The sequence below is a fragment of the Schistocerca serialis genome, chromosome 6 (genome assembly GCF_023864345.2).
Source record: "Schistocerca serialis cubense isolate TAMUIC-IGC-003099 chromosome 6, iqSchSeri2.2, whole genome shotgun sequence".
NCBI lineage: Eukaryota > Metazoa > Arthropoda > Insecta > Orthoptera > Acrididae > Schistocerca > Schistocerca serialis.
In genome coordinates this window covers 190,337,301-190,360,579 of record NC_064643.1, presented here as the reverse complement: position 1 = coordinate 190,360,579, position 23,279 = coordinate 190,337,301, and the positions used below count along the sequence as shown (strand labels likewise).

Here is a 23,279-nt window from a genome sequence, read left to right as displayed (position 1 = left end):
TGAATCTTATGTATTTTTGACAAATAGTAATACAAACATGAAAATACTATATATTACACCTTTACTGTTGACATTTTTTATGAATTCAGATACTTTTGTACATGGCGACAATTTACGCAAGTGCAGATTCGTCAGATACTTCTGTACGTGGCCAAAATGGTGGCAACATACTAATAGACCTGTTCCGTTTTTGTGTCTAGTAAAATACTGGGATACCATTGGGAGAGGTGTGTGTGTGTGTGTGTGTGTGTGTGTGTGTGTGTGTGTGTGTGTGTGTTACTGCTGACACTGCATCCCACCCTCCAGCGGTTAGACAACCCATACATTTGACATCATGCATACAGAACTGAGACATTTGCATGCCGATGTGATGTGTGGGAGTTCCAGGGCAGTCGAACTGTGCCAAACTATACTTATGTCGCTGAAAAGAAGCGATAAGATATGGTATGATTTTAAAATAAGGCAGAAATAAAAAAAAATGTCTGGGAATAAAATGGAGAATAACAACATAACAACGAAGTTGATAGGAGAACACCTATATTTTGCGGTCTCCAACTATTGGAGATCCAGATCTCATGTATTTTCATTTGGCGCTAGTTCTACTAATGTAAGAGGTAAGCTGGTGCCACCATGTACCATAACCCAGAACAAAATTTGGGCTTACACATTCTGACGTGGGTTTCTTGTAATTAAATCAAGCTACGCTGAACAAATAACTAGATAGTTACTTTAAAAACGTACTGTCAGTAAGTACCTTCTCCAGTCTTACTGGAGCCAAGCTGCCGTTCTAGCATTGCAGCCAACATGATATTAGACTAACAAGTACGAGGTAATATTGGTTACGAGGACAATATCTCATTGCTACATGTAAAAGTAAAAGACATCAGTGAAAAAGTTCAGATATAATTTCGACTGACTCAACTTTACTCTGTTGCCACTGACGTTGAATTGGTACATTTTTAGTACTAAATTTCATGCGTTTTTGACAGGTAGTGTGTGCTCATTGTTTTGAATGTTTACCTCTGTTTGCAGGGCTTCTGACTGGACCATTACTGAAGAAATTCTCGATTCGTCAAGTGTCTGTCGGCGGGGGACTGCTGACTGTGGCTGGCATGATCCTCACGAGTTTCGCAAACTCGTTCACCTACATTATCATTACATACAGTTTGTTAGTAGGTCAGTGATATGGACTGTATTCCCCCCTAATATCATAGCTTTGAGCGTCTGTGTTGAAGCTCCTCAATGTATATATTTTATAGCTTCTAAGTATCTGCATCTCCATTCCATCCACTTTTCCTACTGTTCCTATTCCAACATTCTTGACTTATTTTCATCTTTCGTTCTACTTTCTCTTTTTTGCCTGTGTTGTTGGCCTAATGCCTGTAAATGTTACTCATGATAAGGGGATTTTGTTTGAGTAAATGCTAAGATAATGTCAGGGTTTTGGTCTTATCTTAATATGGCTTTACAGGGGGATTTAACTTTCTTGAATTAGGAATACCCCATCGGGGGTATTTCTCTATATAGCAAAAAATTGAAGTTTCAGAGGTCAACACATTGCCACTGACGTAACGTATCTATACTTCGTAATATATTCTTTAAGTGTTAGGGCTATGCACCCGCCAGAATATATTACGAAGTATAGATACGTTACGTCAGTGGCGCGGTGGTTCCAGTTCGAATCCGCCCAGCGCATTAACGTCGAGGGCCGGTGTGCTGGCCAGCCTCGATGTGGTTTTTAGGCTGTTTTCCACATGCCACTAGGTGAATTCCTCAGTTACACGACTCGCAGACATTTGCAAAACGTTCGCACTATTTCATGTCTTAAACTAGATACAGCTGGGGTTCACTAATTCCGTCCCAGAGGGGGCGGGGGGGGGGGGGTATAGGGTGGCGACAGGAAGAGCATCTGGCCACCCTCTGACACTAATATCGCAAAATCCATAGTAACAAGGTCGAACCCGTGCTGAAGTGAGACAAAGGCCCAAAGCAAATGAAGAGTTATGCCAAGACTGTAAGTGCATGATTGTTTCTTTAAAAAAAAAAAATACTTCGTATTGCTATGCTTAAGCTAAAATTTATCTCTAGTTCCTATCTTCATTCAGACAGATGACAGTCTCATGAAACTGGATTAATCTTTTTCAAACACCATGTTGTAGTTTCTTTAAAGGCCACAGCTTATGTCCCTCCCCTATTCCTGCCCAATCTAGCTCGTGCTTTATTTTTAACAACCCTGTTCTCCGTGGCGCATTAGACTCGTGTTTTAATTGCTAATCTTCTGCATAGGTCTGGGTAGTGGTCTCGTCGCACCGGCTGGTTTCCTGGCCGTCAAGGCCTACTTCGTGAAGTACCGCGGGCGCGCCGTCAGCTTGTCCATGGCGGGCGGCAACGTGGTCCTGATGGTGATGCCGCACGTGGTGCGGCTGCTGCTCGACAACTACGGCTTCCTCGGCGCCATGTTGGTCTTCAGTGGCGTGTCGATGCATGGGCCCTTGGGCAGCCTCCTCTTCCATCCGCTCGAGTGGCACGCCAAGCGCAGACCAATCGCCAGTGAGCTGAGGCCGCTCCAGGGTGAAGTCCAGGAAGGTGCGGACAAGTCTGGTACCGAAGCTGGGAGTCCTCAGGAGCGGAGGACGAGGCGGCGCACCTCATCGGCCTCACTGGCCACCTCTGAGTTCGGGGATGTGAGTGACGCGGTACCTGATGACCGCGCCAGGCGGCGGCCTGTCACTAGCGAAGAGGATGGAAATGCCAACCAAGAGGGTGAGCACCACGCCAGTAAGGTGATCACTCAGTCAACAGTATGAACACAAAATTGTTGAGGCTTTCGTGGCCACTTGTTAACAAACTGCCTACTGGCTTCTGTCTCGGGTTCTTCGGCCGACGTTCATCTAATGATTTTTCTGACGTTTCGCCAGCACGCGAACACTTTGAACAAGAAAGAGGAAAGCCTTAAGGTAAACGGATCCTGGCTTCCCGTACTGCAGCGAACGACCGTCGCACGTAGAAAGAGGAGAACCGCACCGGAAATGACCGCGGAGAAGCCCTCGGACGGTGGCGCGCCAGGTACATATAGTCTGCGCCCGCGAGCTCGGCTCCAGTTCACCACCGGCAATGGAGGGTGAAGCTTTGACAATGCCAGCCACTCGTGCTGGCGAAACGTCAGAAAAATCATTAGATGAACGTCTGCCGAAAACCCGAGACGGAAGCCAGTAGGCAGTTTGTCAACAGTTTGAAGTTGCTTGTTGTATCCACAAGGGGACTGCCCCTCTTCCATTTTACTGGTGCACAAATAATCTGAAGCTGAGAGCAGGTACATCGATTTCCAGAAGCAGTTGCAGTGTTGCTGCCGAACACTATACTTAAATATTGTTCAATTTTAATGAATAAGACTCTGTATGATAATATCAGTCACACGCAAAACTGTCGACAATAGGAACGCGCGCGCGCGCGTGTGTGCGTGCGTGTGTGTGTGTGTGTGTGTGTGTGTGTGTGTGTGTGTGTGTGTGTGTCTCCACATCTCTTCCTAAACCACTGGACCGATTTCAATCACACTTGGCACACACATGCCTTACACTCCGCTGCAGAGTGAAAAATGTCATTCTGGAATAATCCCTTACTGTCATGCAACAGTCGCTTTGGGGGTAAGAAACACCTACTAATGATTGTTCACGAGGTACCACACCATAAAGAACAAATATGTGGAAAACTGCCCCATTATGCATGAGTTACAAATTTGTTTCTTCTTTCCTACTCACTCCATTCACAACATACTTCGCAGACAGTATCCATATATGACGGTGAATATGCTTAAACAATTATATTGCTGTACGACAGATAGTTCAACAGATATGACGGCATAAACACCGAGGCATGATACTTGCCGCATCATACATGTAGTTTTAGTAATGTATACTAATTCTTTGCTACTAAGACGCTCCTACAGTCGAGTCAGCTTCAGGAAATCCCTGTCACCTGGCAGCGCTTTTGACAGCTTTCAAATGCAAAGCGCAAACGGCTGTAGGCGAAAACGATAGCCGTCTGCAGAGCTATCAAGAGGCGTCGCCATAGTGACGTTTACGGAATCGCGTGGTAGACACGCGAAGCAACTGCGCCCAGCATACAGAACCTGTCTGGGATCATGTTTCTTATTCTGGATCCTGGTCTTACACATTTGTACATTATGCATATTTCTTTCGAGTGGTGTTCCATTATTTCAAAGGCTTTTAACGAAAACATAGACAAGAAATTTTTTCGATATTCCACTAAAAATACGGTTAATTTTTTGTTTTTATTGCTAATAGAAAATTGGCAAAATGAATATCCCTGCAATATCAGGTTTGTCAGCTATTTCTTAAGATCTGAACTTTCGTGTTTCAATTAAATTTTATCTTGGCGCAGATTTGTTACGCGACTTAGAACAGCACTGCAATATTTTTCGTGATTCTTTAAAAATTCTGACTCCAAATTTTCATAGTAGTTGAGCGTAATGAAATCGGAATACCTGGAGTCTATTACTATCTTTTTCCAATATTTTTCGTATTAATTTTCAGAGTGAAAATTAACAATGGAACGTCACTTCCCTTTTGTTAACTGTGGCACACTAGTAGACTTCAGAATCTTGAAAAATTCTACAGAATTTATTGGATAAACTACAATTCAAATAACTTTTTTTTTCATCCATGTCTTGTATTCGTGATTTATTTACAAAAATATCAACACATTGAATACTTTAACTTCATAACAACTCAATGAGGACATGACGATAACTTGATAGAAGCTCGTACAAATGTGGCTGAACGTATATTAAGCGGATCGTAACCAGTCGCTGCCAGAAATTGGGCTATCGTTGGAGACTCTGAGGCACCAGAGGTTGTCCCGTAATCCGATAGCGACAGTTACAGCGAACGGCATCGCCCAACCGCTAACGGCACGGCAGCAACGCCCCCTGCGCTGACGCGCCACCCGCGCTGTGTGTGGATCAGAAGGGTAAAGAGAACAGCCGACTGCACCTCAACCAGTTCGTCACCAGTCGACTTCGTGCGAGTTCTTACCGAGCTGTAGTCGAGCTGCTGTACGGCTGCAATATAGAGTAGTTCAGTATCGTCTCCGTGCTGAAGTAACTTTCCCCACGGAAGTCGAACCTCCTCAGTGTCCTCTTAGTACAGACGTAACTTTCCCCCCTGAAGTCATACCTCAGAGCTGACGTCCAGACCAGGTAAACTTGTGTCAGCATTTACAAAGTGAAATTGAAGATGGGAGTTGGCGGTGAATATGAAATTTGTGACAATGGCAATAAATTCTTGAAAAACCAAAGTGAAAACTTTTCTTATTGTTTACGCAATCTATGTCTGACTTCAAAAGAGTGTGATGGTTGTTGGGAAGTCATTGAATGCAGACAGCTCAGTCGCTATGGCAGGAACTTCAGTTGCAACAAGTGGATGTTCTCCAGGAATATCTGTGCAAAGAAAGACATCAAGCACAGTACAGACAAAGAAAATATGAAATGTATTGTGGAAGAAAGGAGAGGTGAACCATGTAGAGCTACCTTTTCTTGGAAGAGAAGCTTTACCAGAGATAACATATGGCAGCATGACTTCGTTTTATATTTCCTCCAGACATTTTGGAGTTGATCGCGGGAGAACCTACCCTTAATAGTATTCAAATGAATTTGGCTAAGACCTGCAATGCTACAGTAGATGGTATTTCGAAGTTTTTTAGGTGTCTGTATTCTTTCTTCTGTTGTAGCATTGAACTATATGAGAATGTGTTTCTGAAGCGTTGTACGCCCATTAATTGTATAAGACGGTATTACTATCAACAAAGTTCAGCTAGTGAGGTGTTTCTTGTACTTCCTAGACAATTTATCAAATACCGGTATACAAGACAGCCTGAGATAGATACGATGTATTTTTATATATCTGAATGAAAGATTTGGTTCAATTCCAACGGAAGAGTCATTGACTATAGATGAACAGATGTATGCTACTAAAGCCAGGCACCATCTGTTTATGGCAGGTAAACCACATAAATATGATTATGAGTTGTTTTTAACGCGTGGTGTATGTGGGTATGCCTACAATGTGGAAATGTATGCAAGACGTGAACACGAATGGCATAAGAATCATGCGGCTCTTGATCTTGTTGTGGTTGCTAAATTATGCTGGAACGTACCAGAGAATGTAAATCACAAAGTTTACTTCGATAATTACCATACATCAAGACTTGCATGTGAATTTCAAAGAGGAATAGAACAATAATTCCAGTGTCAGTGGCTGCGTTCTGCCTCAGAACTCAAACACCATCCCTGCGGACATAATGCTTTTGGCGACGAGATTCTTTTGACCATTTCATCTTTTTAGGAAATTGCTTTGTTTCAATAATCGATGTTATTGATATTGCGATCGCCGCCACCTCCCAGACTCTCGCCTTCGGCTGGCTGCTTATAATGACCTGCACTGCCAAATGCCTCGTCCGTAGATAAGCGCAGGATTCATTGTCACTGACTCATGTGCTCGACGTGTAACAAACAGAAATATAACAATATATGTCTGAACAACCAATAGTTTCTTAACTGACGTTTCTCAGGCGGGAAACGTCAGCGCTTAATCGGTTGATACTTCGTGACACTACACAGTTCTACAAAATTCTCGCAAAAAATAGAAAAAAATCGTCTTTGAAGATTGGGAGGTATCTCGGGACTGTGAAACACAAAATATTCTCACTCTATTAAAATAATCGTTGGCAGCTTAAGGTACGCCGTAAAGATACTGTATTTTTAGGCTCACATCAGCTTTTTTAAAAATTTCTAGTTTAATTTAACATTTGTTAACAAGTGGAAATTCAAAGTAAAGTACTCATTTTAACAAAAATAAGATCTTATTATTTTAATTACAGGTCTATGAAACTGAAATTTGATACAGAATGGAAATGTGCTATTTTTAAGTGAAACTGTTGTATTGATGAATAATACTGTTTAATATCTACAAACAAAACAGTAATTCATTTAATATAAATGTGACGTAAAGTCATACAGGAGGCAGGCGACCGTTATTATAACCAGTAGTTCTGCTTTCAGGCTGACTGGGTCCCAGTGTTAAAAGTCAAACACCTTACAAGGAGCGACTTTATTGCTCATATCACGTGTTTCGGAATTTATCCGTCATCAAACGTCCATGAACGATTTATGCAAGTAGATATGGCGTTTCAAGTTGTATGTGAAATAGTCTACGAATGTTTTTCACATACAACTTGAAACACCGTATCTGCGTGCAGCAGTCGATATAGGAATTTGTTGATGGATAAATTCTGAAACATGTCATCTGAAAAATAGTCATTCCGTGTCTGATGTTTTACTTTTAGCGTCGAAACCCAGCCATTCTGAATTCAGAGCTACTGATTAGTAATTTATTTTCTATTATTTGATTCGAATTTTGCACCGAATTAATTTCTTCTGAATAGTTGCATTTTCATGCAGTTACTAATTTTTTAAAAAATGTGTTACTTTGTATAAAAGGATTGAAGGTATTCGTGCAATAACCAGATACGTCTAGTTCTTACCTATAATAAGGTTTTACTGCCTTCGCGTGTTCAGAAGTGCAACCCTTCCGCAAATTCCTGCAGATTCTAATGCTGGGCCATCGACAAGTGTCAGCGTGCGAACCATTCAGCGAAACATCATGAATATGGGCTTTCGGAGACGGCCTACTTGGGTACTCTTGATGACTGCACGACACAGTTTTACGCCTTACCTGGGCCCGTCAACACCGACAACGGACTGTTGATGACTGGAAACACTTTCTCTGGTCGGACGAGTCTTGTTTCAAATTGTATCGAGCGGGTGGACGTGCATGGATATGGAGAGAACCTAATGAATCCATGGACCCTGCAAGTCAGCAGGGATCTGTTAAGCTGCTAGAGGCTCTGTAATGGTGTGGGGCGTGTGCAGCTGGAGTGATATGGAACCCCTGATACTTCCGGATACGATTCTGAAAGGTGACACGTACGTAGGCATCCTATCTGATCGCCTGCATCCATTGATGTCCATTGTGAATTCCGACCGACTTGGCCAATTCCAGCGACACCCCAAATGTTCCGAATTGCTACAGGGTGGCTCCAGGAACCCGCTTCTGAGTTTAAATATTTCCACTGACTGCCAAACACTCCAGACATGAACGTTATTGAGCATATCTGGGATGCCTTGCAACAAGCTGTTCAGAAGAGGTCACCACACCTCGTACTCTTACGGATTTGTGGACAGCCATGCAGTATTCGTGATGTCACTTCCCTCCAGCACTACTTTAGACATTAGTCAAGCCCATGTCCCGTCGTGTTGCGGTACTTCTGCCTGCTCGCGGGGGTTCTACACAATATTATACAGGTGTACCAGTTTCTTTGGCTTTTCAGTGTATGTATGGTTGAAGTTTCATGGAGTTATGTTATTTGGCTGTGACACAGCATGCGAAAGTTATTTGCGTCGTTACGTTTTGCGTTTCAGTGTATTTTTATGTATATTACCCCAACTTTTTCGACTAACTTAAGGCCAGGTTTTCATTCAAATGAGCAAAAAGTAGGCAAATATTGGAATTTTTTGAGACAGTGAAAAGACATACGAAGAATCTGGTTGGGGGTTATGACTGATCGTACTTTGAACTCTATTCTCGATTTTCAATACAAAAAAAGGCGTCCGAAGTTGATCCAGGACCTGCGAGTTTGAAGTAAGCAGTGTAGCTCCTAGGGAGTTACGTAAAATCAAAAATGAATAGCACCAGTCTGTAATTCATTAAATTTGTAGGAGCTTTACCGAACCACAATGAAGTAATCTTAAATTTAACGTTATGGTGCCAACTTGAACTCTGAGTTCGATTCTTCAGAGTTTACTTTTCTCTTTGTGGTTTCACAGAGATTTATTAATATTAACAAATCCCTTATATTGTGGATATAAGCTCCCAATAAAAGTGTCAAAGGTAAAAGTTAATAGGATGAACAGTTTTTATTTTATGCTGCTCGTAGTTTTGACATATCGTTTTCGAGAAAACCTGGTTAAAGCTTATGGAAAACTTTTATAGGTATTATTAGCTCAATTTGCATAAAAATGTATTATTATATTTTTTGATATAACTGGACACAAATCTGAAGCTAGATTTCCAAAATTCAAACGGCTAAACCAATATGGCGGACCAAAAATTGGGTTTTGACTAATTTTGACCAAAGTGTGACGAAGTAATACCGTTGCTTACATCTAGTCTGGTATTAGACGACCGTATATCAACCCTTCCTCTAACTCTTAAGTGTTCCTGGAGAGCAATTCCCTCGTTCTTCTTGCAGGAACACGCGAGGCAATACTGACCCAACGACGTATCTTAGAAGATAGCTTAAGGAAAGACAGGTCTAAGTTTATGACATTTGTAGCTTTAGAGTAAGCGTTTGACAATGTTGACTGGAATACTATCTTTGAAATTCTGAAAAAAATGGCTCTGAGCACTATGGGACTTAACATCTGAGGTCATCAGTCCCCTAGAACTTAGAACTACTTAAACCTAACTAACCTAAGGATATCACACACATCCATGCCCAAGGCAGGATTCGAACCTGCGACCGTAGCGGTCACGCGGTTCCAGATTGAAGCGCCTAGAACCGCACGGCCACACCGGCCGGCCTGAAATTCTGAAGGTAGCAGGGATAAAATACAGGGAGAGAGAGACTATTTACAGCTAGTACAGAAACCAGACGTCAGATATAAGTCGAGGGGCATGAAAGGAAAGTAGTGTTTGAGAAGGGAGTGAAACAGTGTTGTAGCCTAGCTCCTATATTATTCAACCTGTATATTGAACAAGCAGTAAAGGAAACGAAAGAGAAATTTAGAGTAGGAATTAAAGTCCAGGGAGAAGAAATGAAAGGTTTGAGGTTTACCTATGACATTGTAATTCTGTCAGGACAGCAAATAACTTGGAAGAGTTGTTGAACGGAATGGACAGTGTCTTGAAAGGATGATATAAGATAAACATCAACAAAAGAAAGAAGATGATAATGGAATGAAGTAGGATTAAATCAGGTGACGCTGAGGGAATTAGATTAGGAAACGAGACACTAAAAGTGAAACCTCCCCTTAGAAAAAATTATGAATTACTGTGCTGAGAAATCTCTTACGTTGTTTGATTTTCAAACAGCTGAGCAGAACTGAACGTACTCAGACATTTCTCTCTACACTTCTTCTGATCAACACTAAACTGACACACAATATTTTTAGCGCAACGCAATCTGACTTTCAATAATCCCTTCAAAAGAATGGCTCGACTAACAGTAACCTACACCAGAATGAGATTTTCACTCCGCAGCGGAGTGTGCCCTGATATGAAACTTCCTGGCAGGTTAAAACTGTGTGCCGGACCGAGACTCGAAGTCCAGCTACACGGCGAGCTGTGAAAGGCACTCCATAGGTAGTTTGCGAAGCATTGTCGATATCTGGTATGCCCGGAAATAGCATGATGTCTTTCTTGCAAATAGAGCCAGAAGTCAAGTAAATTCTTGTGTCCGTCACGACAGAGGTAATGGACCGCATGTCCACGTATCCAGGTGACGGAGTTGGTTCGAGTCTTGGTGTAAAAGTCTCATCCGGAAACAATAGCGTGCGTGCAGATATATGCTCCGGTCTAACTCGCAAGAGATAAGCCAGCATCTGCCGCACTAGGTGCCAAACCGGTTCCGCCTCTCCACAGCTGAGGCGGTGCTCGTCAGAATCTACTGTATTACAACCCACACAACTGGGAGATTCTGCCATGTGGATATTGTAGAGACGTTCTTGCATCACCACCTTACCATTAACGACTACGTACCATTGGGAAACAACATCGGAATAAAGCATGGCATCATGTACAGTCTTCCACACCACGCACCACCGTACGTGAGGATATTTTAATTCGACCACATTTAGGGGGCGGCGTTGCAGCATGTCATGATATGGGCGTCGAGTTGTGGCCATTTGTGGTGTCGTGAGCGCTACACTGCAATAACTTTGTTCTAAATAGAAACGTCCTATATAAAAGAGGGGCGCTGGGATGTCCAGTAGTGGCACCGGCGCTCTTAGTGAAGTAGGTCGTAGCGCCGTCAGAAGACTCGTGAGGCCCGTAGGACAAAGGCGCAGCAGAAATAAATGTGAGCTAACACAGAGGGCAATGGCCCTATCATGGACGTCAACTAGGCCGAGACCACCTTTTTTCCTTGGGGAGGGTAAGAAAATGGTTCAAATGGCTCTGAGCACTATGGGACTCAACTGCTGAGGTCATTAGTCCCCTAGAACTTAGAACTAGTTAAACCTAACTAACCTAAGGACATCACACACATCCATGCCCGAGGCAGGATTCGAACCTGCGACCGTAGCGGTCTCGCGGTTCCAGACTGCAGCGCCAGAACCGCGCGGCCACTTCGGCCGGCGGAGGGTAAGAGATACGTATCTCATCTTCAGTAACATACCAGCGGTGACGAAGTATCCCAGCGCTGCCATAATGCTACGAGCCAAGGGTTCGGAATGGGTAGCGTTTGGGCGACATGCGGTATGCGGGACGCAAGGTATACATTGGCATAATACGCCCGCTGAACGATCACAAGCGCTGATTTGCAATTCCGGCCCTAATTTGGTTAAGAAGGCGTCGATAATTGAGCGCCGTCGCACGTCGCATGTCGTTCATGAAATCTAAGCCCAATCATCGGACAGTATCACTGAAGCGTATGGGACAATGTGTTCCTGCGGTAACCCAATCCCGATGCTTAAGGCGACAGACTTGTCAACGTTGATTTGGCTACCAGAAGCTGTACCGTAGGTTGCAATCCAGTCCAAAGCCGCGGCTATATCGTCAACTCCACGTATGACGATCATCAAATCATCCGCGTATGCGGTGCAGCGATAGATGGAGCCGCCGAACCGTATCCCAGTGATCCTGTCTCGGAGACCACACAACAAAGGTTGTAAGGCCAATGTAAATAACAATGTTGATAATGGACATCCCTGTCGTACTGATCGGCGGATCGGCATGGGTACCGTCAGACTTCCATTAACAAGAACTCGAGAAGTAGCCCCATGCAGAAGGCGTGTCAAGACCGTAATAAAGGAGTCGGGGTATTCCATGCACCGTAGAACGGCCGTAAGGAAAGTGTGGCCCACACGGTCAAAAGCCTGGCTAAAGTCGATAGACGCCAGGGCTGCCGGCAAACGTCTCACCCGTGCAGGAGAGATGAGATCTCTGTAACGACATAACGTAGTTCGGGATGTTGTTGGGTGCAACAGTGTGCCGTGAGTACGTTCTGATAGCAGCCTCGGAAAGATTTTGAAGTCGCTGTTCAATAACGTTAAGGGGCGATAATCGCGGACATGATTCCGTCCCTTCGGATTATGGATGGGGTGCAGGCAACGGTATACCCGGGGACATCAATTCCTGACAAATTTCAACCCAACACGGTACCAACAGTTGTTTAAACTCTCGATAGAACTCTAATGGTAATCCATCGGTTCCTGGTGATTTATGGGCATCACCTTTACCATTGGCGTTGAGCACTTCCCCTTCTGTCACTTCTCCCAGTAAAGTCGGTACCATGTCTGGTGGAACTGTACCGTGGACATGTGCTGAAACGGTATCTACCGCCGCCATATCAGGGAGCACTGCTGAATAAAGTTGAGCGTAATGCCCATAGAAGGCTTCTGCTATATCTGCTTGTTCTGCCACGTGTCGTCCGTCGTCCGTCATCATGTCGGTTACCAGCGCCTTACGGCGCCAGCTGCGTTCTAGGAGCACGTGGTGCATAGATGGCCTTTCTGATTGTATCATGTCTGGAGCACGCGAACGTATAACAGCGCCCTGTAAATGATGGCGTGCTAAGGAGACAAGCTGCGCTTTCGCGCGATTGACTATGATCTGCCTGTCAGGTGAGGGCTCCATAGCAAGACATTCCCTTAGGACGGTGTAATGATGGTTTTCCGTGCTCCTCCTCCATGCCACCGCTTCCCGGCCGTAAGCCATGAAGGTGCGCCTATGACCAGGCTTCGCACATTCAATCCACCAACTGAGGGTCGATCGGTAACGACCACGACGCTGTAAGGACGCGTTCCACGACTCTTCGATAGCACCTTTACATGGCAGCTCGTCCAGATGGGCGACGTTCAGTTTCCAGGGGGGCCTACTGCGCCATACACGTGCAGGTTGGAGGGCAATGGTGCAAATATAGGCTGTGTGGTCGGTGAATACAGTGGGCCAGAGCTCTGCTCCTCTCGTCGCCGTCGAAAGGGTGCTTGTGACGTAAATCCTGTCTAACCGACTTGATGAATGACTTGTGTAATGGGTGTAACCAGGAGGTGGGCCATTGATGTGGCGCCACGTGTCGATCAGGTGGACGTCACGCACTAGCATTTCCAATTCCGCAAACGGGACGTGATGTGGCTGCTGATCAGACGGAGACAATGTACAGTTAAAACCTCCTCCGATCACCGTATCGTCTATGCGGCCCATAAATAGACGCGTAATATCTTCCGGAAAAAAAAGCCGACCCGATCTCTCCGTCTTCCTGATCCTGAAGGGGCATATACATTGAGGAGTCGTACACCGTTGACAGTTACTGCCATGGCTCTTGCTCTCGATAGGTACAGTACGTCCGTAGCCGCCAAGCCTTCCCGTAGCAGGACAGCCACACCACAACCGGTAGAAGAGGCGTTGGAGATGCGAGCGGTATATCCGTTGAAGTCAGGGAAACTAGTGACACATACTTACTGTAAGAGGGCCACGTCGATGTCCGCCGTATCAAGCATACGTTGTAGCATTGTCAGTTTGTGTGGTGCCCTTATCGCGTTGATATTGATTGTGGCAAGACGAAAGGTGTGCTGCCTAGCCTCTTCACCTAGGGCAGACGCCATTGCAATCAAAGATAACCGCAAGGGATGCCAGACCCACCAAACCCGTTACAAATTACGAGTATTTCACGCTAGGAGTGGCATCCCCAATGCCACCCCTTCCCCTGTCACCCGTGCCCTCTCCAGGAAGTTCCTCAACATCGTCCGACCACAGTGGGTGCAACACGATGCTGTGTAGCTGATCGGCACCTAAATCTCTCTCACGTACGTCGTCTTTGGTAGAGGTAAACGGAGCGCCATCCATCGACGCGACCTGCAGCATCTGTGGTGCAAGAAGTAACTGGGCACTCGTAGTATGGGCAAGTGAACCGTCTACCCCACTTAGATCCTCAGCAGGCGCAGCAACCATGCCGTCTGATGAGATGTCACCTTCTTGACCGGCCGTGTGTAGGAGGCAATCGTCAGAAGGGGTCCGCCGACGTCGCTTGCGACGTCAAGGCGAACGTTGCTTTCGAAAGTGGACATCCGTATCCGAATGTGGGAGGCAATCCAGCGTCGTATCACCTTCCGCTAGGAAAGCCGCGGTCGGGACAATGTTCGCGTCCACGTCCATCGCGTTCTGAATGTTACGTTGCGTCTGGATTCCGTGGGACTGTTGGTGCTGTGGAGGGGGCGACATATGGGTTGGCATCGGTAGTCCTTCCTCTTCCTCCCTTGGTACTTCTGATGTCGATGGATGTGTCTGATAGCCCGTTTCGTCCTCATCTATGGTGCGCATCGTCGTCTGAGCGTACGTGAGGGGCAGGATTGTCGTCCCCGTCGGGGAAACGGAGTCTCCCACTGGTGTCTGCGTAATTCTACGTTGTAAGCAGCTCAATCGAACATGGCCTTCCTGCCCACACCCGGAACAGGTACGCGGTTGACCGTCGTACTTGATTATTGCACGACAGCCTCCGATGTTCAAATGGGACGGCACATGTTTCTTGAGCTTAAGTTTAATTCGGACCACACCATTGTAGACCTTACACATTGAGGAAGTTTGCCACTTTTCTGCAACGTGGCTGATAACATTGGCATATGGTCGGAAGGCGTCCTTGACAACTTCCTCTGGGACCTCGAAGGGGAGCTCAAATACCCTTACAGTCCTTACGCCCATGCCTGCATGATCCACCGTCACTACATCGATATGCCCGTCAGAATCTTTGAATCTGAGTGAGTTCGAGTATTTAGACACCACTGTCGCGCAGACCTCTGCACTGGTCATTTTAACATAAACCACGTTCGCCGTTATAGACAAATGTATTCCGACGACAGTCGCCGGATCTAAACGTAGATCGTCGCGTATGAACTGTTCTATTTCATAGGCTCGAGGACGTGCGTGGTCTGGTTGGAAAGTAATTTTGATCGTGTCGTGGCGCCATGTGTGTGCCATAATCGCACTGAACTTGGAACAAATACAACTCTCGCCGCGAGAAGGTAAACACAAGCAAGCGCTCACGGCCGCGCACGGCGGGGCGCAGCGGACGTCCTCGCCCCACCGCAGCTGAAAGCAGACTGCGTCACGCCCCGTCCTCACAGTCTTGCTTCTGCCAGTACCTCGTCTCCTACCTTCCAAACTTAATTGAAGCTCTCCTGCGAACCTTGCAAAACTAGCACTCCTGAAAGAAAGGATATTGCGGAGACATGGCTTAGCCACGGCCTCGGGGATGTTCTCAGAATGAGATTTTCACTCTGCAGCGGAGTGTGCTCTGATATGAAACTACCTGGCGTGTTCGCAGGAGAGCTTCTGTAAAGTTTGGAAGGTAGGAGACGAGGTACTGGCAGAAGTAAGGCTGTGAGGACTGGGCGTGAGTCGTGATTGGGTAGCTCAGTTGGTAGAGCACTTGCCCGCGAGTCTCGGTCCGGCACACAGTTTTAATCTGCCAGGAAGTTTCAGTAACCTATACCTTTCATGAACCACTTACCTCACAATAAATCTTATTTATTCGAACTACTCCAATACAGCGAGCGCCAATACTGCCAGCTAAATAAAAGATTCTAATTACTGAAGGCACTAAATACTGAATACGCTTTCAAAATTCTGCCATCTATCTCCCCACATCTACCACTGCTGGCGGCTCAGCTCAAACTGCGCAACGCTGCGTGCTATTCACATCCAACTGCCCAACACTACAATAGCAAATATTGCAACAATGCAAACCAGCCACAGACTGCAGACAGCACTGTCAGTGATTTTCATTCAGAGCGCTAGGTGGCGTTATCAACATAAAAACCTAAACAGCCTACTTACAAAAGCTGTACATGAGTTTTGCTATTTCGGCAGCAAAATAACTGATGGTGGCAGAAGTAAAGAGGATATAAAATGTAGACTGGCAATGGTAAGAAAGGCATTTCTGAAGAAGAGAAATTGGCTATCTTTTTATATAAATTTAGGGGTTAGAGTGTCTCTATTGAAGGTATCTGTCTGAGAGAGTATCAATGTATGGAAATGAAACATGGACGATAAGATATAAAGGAAGCTTTTGAAATGAGGTGCTACAGAAAAATGTCGAATATTAGATGGGCCGATCGCGTAGCTAATGAGTAGGTACTGAATAGAATTGAGGAGACAAGAAATTTCTGACACAGCTTGACCAAAAGAAGGGATCGGTTGGTAGGACACATTCTGAGACATCGAGGGATCATCAGTTTAGTAATTGAGTGTAGCATGGGATTAAATATCGTAGAGGGAGACCAGGATATGAATATAGTAAGCAGATTCAGAAGGATGTAGGTTGCAGTAGTTAGTCAGAGATAAAGAGGATCGGACACGATAGAGTAGCATGGAGGGCTGCATCAAACCAGTCCTCAGACTGAAGATCACTAGAAGAACAACACTGACATTTCTTGCAAATAAACTACTTGTATGGTAACGCGGTCTTCTGTTCCCGATGACGTTGATTCCACCAGTCTCCAAACAATCGAAGTGGTTGATTTCGGTTGTCGCTTTCGTACCTCGCCATCAGGGTGACTAATTTCGATGTGTGTTTCCATCCACACGCCGTAACTCGCGCTCTAGCAGCTAGGCGGTTACCGGCGGAATACAAACCACAATCATTGTAGTAAGGCGTCCGCCACTGGTAGCTGAGTGGTCAGAGCGACGGAATGTCATACCTAACGGCCCGGGTTCGATTTCCGGCTGGGTCGGAGATTTTCTCCGCTCAGGGACTGGGTGTTGTGTTGTCCTTATCATCATTTCACCCCATCAACAAACAAGTCGCCGAAGTGGCGTCAACTCGAAAGACTTGCATCAGCAGAACGGTCTACCCGACGGGAGGCCCTAACCACAAAGCATTTATATTGTAGTAAGGTAAAAAATGTCCGTGAGATGATAGTGACGGGCATACCCGCCATGGATACTCACTGAGATCAAACACCCCAATAGTAAGAGGCCAGGGGAGACATCTAAATCAAGCACTCCAATGGTGAGGGGCAAGAACTCAAACAACCCGACAGGAACAGAAAACTATTACATCCCCGTCGTTGTTTCCCGGATCACACTAAATGTAGTTTCTAACCAGACACTGAATCGACTAACTATATTTTACTGTACCATCAAATTTTCATCACTAAATTTCGAACACAAAAGTTTACATTTACATCGTAAATGAAATACAGAATCAAATGCGTCTAGGAGGAACTGCAGATCACGCCTGCTATTTGTTGATTACAGAACCACCTGTCGCGAAAGGAAAACAATACTTTGAGTAAACGATACGCAATACGAATACAGCTTTCAAATTTGAAAGTGCAAAGTTGATTCCGCCCACACAGGAAGGGTGGATTGTAGGTGGCCAGTTTTAGTACAGGCAGATGTCCTCTTCACCAATATCACCTTTTCACGTAGAACATCTTTTTTCGTACGATACGTCGCTGTCTAGATATTTAGTTCTCTCTAGTTAAAACAGACACCCTGTATATCGCAAAGGTGATTCTATCGAAAAAGCTGAATATTATTTTCAGCACCAAAAAAAGTTCTGTTGGGCTGAAAATGTTCGCTAGGACAAGAATGCAGCCACTCAACTCCCAGACCATTTTGTCTACTTACGTGATTTTCTGCATTTTTGTACTGCTTGAGTACTTGTTTCATATAGCCTGTACGATGTAATGGTGTACCGAGACTACTCCACAGCGATTTGAATTAGCATTTAGCGCTGATGCAGACGTGTACTCGGCAGTTGCAGAGACATCTCCGGGTCAACGTTCGCTATGGCGACGTGCAGTGGCGTTCATGGACCTGGACTTGCTGCGAAGCGGTGCCTACCTGAACGTTATGCTGGGCACGGCTGCCATGGTGACGGCCACCATAAACTACGCCCTGCTGCTGCCCTTCTACCTGCAGCGGGTCGTCGGGCTGACGCGTTCAGACACGGCGCTCGTCATAACCATGAGGGCTGTCGGCGACTGCGTGGCGCGGTTCGGCGTCAACTACTTCACGGACCGGTTCCACGTCCGGCCGCGCATTACCTTCCTCGTCGGATCTGTTTTCAGTGCAGTTACTCGCTCAGGTGAGTCCAATCGCAACTTCATATGTACTAACTAAACATTAGTCACAGCCACAATTCCGGTACCACGTTTTTGACTTCATTGCTGTATGGTGTGGCAGGTGGCAGTTGACGCTAAATAACGAAAAGTGTGAGGTGACCCACATGAGTTCCAAAAGAAATCCGTTGGAATTCGTTTACTCGATAAATAGTACAATTCTCAAGGCTGTCAATTCAACTAAGTACCTGGGTGTTAAAATTACGAACATAGATGATATTGTGGGGAAGACGAGCCAAAGGTTGCGTTTCATAGGCAGGACACTTAGAAGATGCAACAAGTCCACTAAAGAGACAGCTTACACTACACTCGTTCGTCCTCTGTTAGAATATTGCTGCGCGGTGTGGGATCCTTACCAGGTGGGATTGACGGAGGACATCGAAAGGGTGCAAAAAAGGGCAGCTCGTTTTGTATTATCACGTAGTAGGGGAGAGAGAGTGGCAGATATGATACGCGAATTGGGATGGAAGTCACTAAAGCATAGACGTTTTTCGTCGCGGCGAGATCTACTTACGAAATTTCAGTCACCAACTTTCTCTTCCGAATGCGAAAATATTTTGTTGAGCCCAACCTACATAGGTAGGAATGATCATCAAAATAAAATAAGAGAAATCAGAGATTGAACGGAAAGGTTTAGGTGTTCGTTTTTCCCGCGCGCTGTTCGGGAGTGGAATGGTAGAGAGATAGTATGATTGTGGTTCGACGAACCCTCTGCCAAGCACTTAAATGTGAATTGCAGAGTAGTCATGTAGATCGTAATATTTTCAGCATACCCCACGGATGGTCAGGCATGGTTTTGATGGACACTTCTTTTTAGAATTACAATACGTATAACAGGACAAAATGTGTGCCATTACTTCGCAACTAGCGCAGTATTGTGTAGATTACACGAAGTGTCAGTGAAGTCTCTGTCCCTCAGCTCAAAATGTTGTCTTGTACACTGCCTGACACTTGCTAAGCAGGAGAGTGATGTCCTGGAAGAGTACTTTGGGGACTGAATTCTGGCTCTGGGGTACCCAGAGGCCACTGGCATGGGCTTCGATTGGCCGCCATATTGTCCGAATCTGAACACATGTGACTCCTTTTTGTGGGTCTATATTGAAAACAAAGTTTACAGCAATAACCCTAAAACCACTGCTGAGCTGAGGTCATCGACAACATCGATGTTCCGACACTTCTGCAGGTCACGCAGAATTTCGCTATTCGCCTGCGCCACATCACCGCCAATGATGATAGGCGTATCGAATATGGCATAACCTAGATCCGAATAACTGTAGTGATGTTTACACGTTGAATAAAGTGCGTGCACGTTATTGTTTGTAACTAACGTACGTCACTTTCCGTATATTTCAGTAATTGTCACCCTGTATCTTCATGCAAGGTACTATCACAGTACAACAGTATTGCAGGGGCGTTATTCTCGATCATGTTCGTCTGTTCAGAGATGCGGTGGTTCAAGACTTCCGGATTATGCACGACAATGCCCGCCCGCACGGGACCATTGAGGTGTCAGACACGCTGGAAAGTGAAGATACGGAATGGTCTGTGTACTCCCCAGACCCTAGAGCATGCTTGGCTGCTCTTGGTAAAGGTATTTCCCAACGAACACCCCGTCCCCACACTGTGAAAAAAGTGAAAACCGCCTTGACAAAGGAATAGGTTTACAGCCTGGATAAATAACAGGTGCAAATGCTCATTACTAGCCGTGGAGGACATACTTCGTACTAACAGTCCTATAGCGATCCATATAACCATTATTTATGTTCATCTTTCTTACCATGAGGTGAAATATGAACCATTTTTCGATATAAATACACCACTCCACCTCTATTAGTATGTACTGTGTCCATAAGTGCCTCTGATTATTCTTGTCCAACAGTTTCTCTGTTTAGCAAATGTCAAGGTCTGAACATAGAAGTACCTACGTATAAAAGCTGTGTGTCCAACGAATCTGTATAGGCGCCTTAGTGCCTTACACAGATACCTATGCGTCTCCATGTGCTACACTGAAGAGCCAAAGAAACTGGTACACCTGCCTAATATCGTGTAGGGTCCCCGTGAACGCACAGAAATGCCACAACACGACGTGATATGGACTCGACTAATGTCTGAATTACTGCTGGAGGGAACGGAATCCATGAATCCGGCACGGCTGTCCATAAATCCGTAACAGTACGACTGGGTGGCGATCTCTTCACGTTGCAAGGCATCCCAGATACGCTCAATAATGTTAATGTCTGGGGAGTCTGGGGAGTTTGGTGACCAGCGGAAATGTTTAAACTCATAAGTGTTTCTGGAGCCACTCTGTAGCAATTCTGGGCGTGTGGCGTGTCCCGACAGTCGGAATGAACAATGAACATGAATGGGTGCAGATGATCAGACAGCATGCTTACATATCGTGTCACCTGTCAGATTCGTATCTAGACGTATCAGTGGTCGCTTATCACTCGAACTGCACATGCCCCACACCATTACAGAGCCTCCACGAGCTCTAATAGTCCCCTGCTGACATGCAGGGACCATGGATTCGTGAGTGTGTCTCCATACCCGTACACGTCCGTCCGCACGATAAAATTTGAAACGAAACTCGGTGTTTAGAGTCATCAACAGTCAGTTGTAGGTGTTGACGGGCCCCAGCAAGGTGTAATCCTGTGTCGTTCAGTGATCAAGGGTACAATTTGCGGAAGGGTTGCACTTCAGTCACGTTGAACGATTTTTCCGGCCACAGCGATGTCGTAGATTTGATGTTTTACCGCATTCCCGATATTCACGGTACACTCCTGAAATGGTCGTACGGAAAATTCCCCACTTCATCTCTGCCTCAGAGATGATGTGTCCCATCGCTCGTGCACCGATTATAGCACCATGTTCTAACTCTCTAATATCTTGACAACCTGCCATTGTAGCAGCAATAATCGGTCTAACAACGGCGCCAAACACTTGTTGTCTTATATAGGCGTTGCCGACCGCAGCGCCGTATTCCGACTGTTTACATATCTCTGTATTTGAATACGCATGCCTGTACCAGTTTCTTTGGCGCTTCAGCGTGTTTGACCCCTGCATAGCACCTTAGGACCTAGGCTTCGAAATCCTCAACATTTTCGCCTAATTTTACGTCATTCTTGTATCGATGTCGATCCATATGTGACTTGACCATTCCGCGCAGTGATGAGATCCACTGTTCTTGGTGACCATTTTAGTTAGGCTGGAAATGTTGCTGAGCAGCTCCCAATGCAGAGTAATGAAATTTCGGTAATACATTTCTCTCGGTAACATCCGAAAGTGATTAACATTGCAAGATCGCAGAATAATGTACAAGCGAGATACGCCATTAAAAATGTGAAATGCTGCTGTAACCGGCAGAATGTTGAAAGCATGCATGCCAACGTGCATGCATTGTTTTATGCAGGTGCCGACGTCAGTTTGTGGGATGGGGTTTCATGCCTGCTACTCTTGGTTGGTCAATACAGGGACCGTTAATTCTATTCGTGGATGCCGCTAAAGTTGTCGGCCGATGATGTCCCATATGTGCTCTATTGGAAACAGGCTAAGACAACACGTCAACACACTGTATAGCATGTTGGGTTATAAAAGTGGTGTGTGGGCGAGCGTTATCCTGTTGGAAAACACCACTGGAACGCTGATCATCAGTGACAGCACAACAGGTCCAATCACCAGAATGACGTACGGTTTTACAGTCAGGGTGTATGGGATGACCACGAAAATGCTCTTCCTGTTACACGAAATCTGGTACCAGACCATAACTCCAGGTAAAGATCCAGCGTGTGTAGCACGCAAACAGGCCATCTGTTGGCCTCCTCATAACCAACACATGGCTATCACTGACACCGAGAAAGAAACAGTTTTCACCAGAAAACACGAGACCTCCACCCTGCCATCAAATGAGCTCTCGCTTGACACCAGTGCAGTCGCAGACAGTGGTGGTTTGAGGTTAGTGGAGTTCACGATGCAGGGTGTCTGAGTCGGAGTCGTCCTTGAAGGAACCGGTTTGTAACAGTTCATTGCCTGACTTTGGTGCCAACTGCTGTTCGGTTTGCTGCTGCGGATGCAGTACGATGCGACAAAGTCAATCGCCGAATACGGTGGTCTCCTCTCTCGTTAGTACCACATGGCTGGCCGAATTCCGGTCTTCTTGCAACCATATATTCCCGTCACCACCGCTGCCAGCAGTCATGTACAGTGGCTACAATCCTGCGAGGATTTTCTGCAAAGTTGTAGAAGGAACATCAAGTTCCTCGTAGCAATGTTACACGACGTCGTTCAAACTCAATGATGTGTCGATAATGGCATCTTTGTCGCGTTAAAGGCGTTTTTGACTAACATCAGCTCAACACTTCCAGCCTGAAAAGTGACTACCGCTGACAACTGTTGCAGCGTGCATTTAAGGCAAACCTGATTTGCAATCTCATAGTGTCGCTACTAGCCCAATTCTTACGGGACGGTGCGAAATTTATATAGACATCCTCTTTCAGATGTAGAAATACGCCTTCTGACTTTGCTGTATGTCGCACAACTCCTTGGTGTTGCGAGTTCTTTTCTCAGTGGACTTAGCTCTCTTGCCTAAGTGCTGCCTCATATTGAGCCACAACATAAGAACCAACGAGGGTTTTCCGCTTTTGTCTTGCGTTGGTTACCACTTACTTTCCAGTACATGTGTTTATATTTCGATTCGAGTCTTATATTCAGCAGGATCTAGACAATAATCACTGCTACTGCTACTTCTTCTTCTTCTTCTTCTTCTTCTTCTTTGTCTTCTTCCATACAGGATATAAAAATTACATAACTCTCAACAAGCTGTATCTCAATCTCATGGTATCTGGACAGGAAATGTGATTACTAC

The 23,279-nt window shown here is 45.5% G+C and overlaps 1 protein-coding gene across 1 annotated transcript in view; it reads left to right on the top strand.

Moving 5' to 3' along the window:
* LOC126483994 (monocarboxylate transporter 1-like) overlaps positions 1-23,279 on the top strand; it is a 141,628-nt gene that overhangs the window by 107,758 nt on the left and 10,591 nt on the right. The window contains exons 4-6 of the mRNA XM_050107300.1: positions 1,033-1,176; positions 2,287-2,763; positions 18,055-18,384. Coding sequence (XP_049963257.1) covers positions 1,033-1,176; positions 2,287-2,763; positions 18,055-18,384 — 951 coding nt within the window. The remainder of the gene's footprint in view (positions 1-1,032; positions 1,177-2,286; positions 2,764-18,054; positions 18,385-23,279) is intronic.